Below are 1,223 nucleotides of genomic sequence, written 5' to 3' on the forward strand. Positions count from 1 at the left end.
CAGGAAACATTGACGGGCTTCAAATCGGCTGGGCAGTGTGGCCGCGGACCTCACGTCCAAGGGCTATCACTTCCTCTACGCCTTTGAAGAGGCCATCGGTTTCATGGTCGGTGACGTGTGCCGCGACAAGGTGCGGTTTCTTTGATCTCTCCTGACCCCTGTGCCACCTTAATCTCTTGGCTTATGTTATGATCGCAGGACGGTGTGCGTGCTGCAGCGGTCTTTGCCGAAATGGCCGTCGAACTGTACTCTCAGCGCAGCACGGTCGTCCGTACTCTCCACTCGCTCTACGAGGTACGGCGAACCCTCACTCACCCTGCGTATCTTTTCCACTCAGCTCGCGCGTAGAGCCGGGCCTAACTTCTTGATACTGTGTGAACACGGACACGCGCGCACAGAAATACGGTTACTACGCCACCAACAACCGCTACTTTTTCTGCTACGACCCGGCATTGATGGAAACCATCTTCGGGCGCATTCGCAACAATGGCCAATACAGCGAGGCCTGCGGACCCTACAAGATCAAAAACATTCGAGACCTTACCACCGGTTCGCTACCCCATCTATTGATGACCGAGAGAGGAGAGAGGAGAGATATGGATGTAGTGGTGGGGCACACTGCGGGAGTACAACGCTAACGGTTCTGTTGTGCGCCTGTAGGCTACGACAGCTCTCGGCCAGACAAGAAGGCGATTCTGCCCACGTCTTCTTCGACGCACATGATCACCTTTTTCTTTGAGAACGGGTGCGTGGCTACGCTGCGAGGCAGTGGTACTGGTACGGTCGCTCCCCTTCCCCTCTTTACCCCTGAGGTCTCCCGCTCATTTCTCCCTCTCAACCTCCTCTCTCTATTCTCTCCTGCAGAGCCAAAGCTCAAGTATTACATCGAGCATCACGGTCCTTATGGGTATGTTTCTTTGCACCTGGGTGATGCGTCACGCAAGTGAGGGGACCATTTTGTCTGAATTTTGCTTTTTCACACACAGGGACAGCGCGGGCATCGACAGGGAGCTTGCGGACATTTCGCACCACATCATCGAGCAGTTCCTGGCCCCGACCAAGAACGGCCTGGCTGCCCCCGCTGAGTAGCTATGCCACCGTGGCCTCAGCCCGAACTTGTGTTTGTGGCAGTGGTCCCCTGCGGCGAAGTGAACAACTTACTTTTTTTAAACGCGGCCTTCAGTTGGTTGGTTACCTGTGGTTGTTGGTAGGTGATGTCGGGT

At 55.3% G+C, this 1,223-nt stretch overlaps 1 protein-coding gene across 1 annotated transcript; it reads left to right on the forward strand.

The window, feature by feature from the left end:
• Nucleotides 1–103: 103 nt before the first annotated feature.
• On the forward strand, nt 104–1,089 carry ACA1_299160 (phosphoglucomutase 2like 1, putative; the record flags this gene model as incomplete). The annotated part of the gene is made up of 6 exons (XM_004336929.2): nt 104–130; nt 199–294; nt 399–549; nt 661–777; nt 865–907; nt 987–1,089. The coding sequence occupies 6 exons, from the start codon at nt 104–106 to the stop codon at nt 1,087–1,089; spliced, it is 537 nt and encodes a 178-aa protein (XP_004336977.1).
• Nucleotides 1,090–1,223: the final 134 nt, after the last annotated feature.

Source organism: Acanthamoeba castellanii (genome assembly GCF_000313135.1).
Source record: "Acanthamoeba castellanii str. Neff unplaced genomic scaffold scf7180000083027, whole genome shotgun sequence".
Classification (NCBI taxonomy): domain Eukaryota; phylum Discosea; order Longamoebia; family Acanthamoebidae; genus Acanthamoeba; species Acanthamoeba castellanii.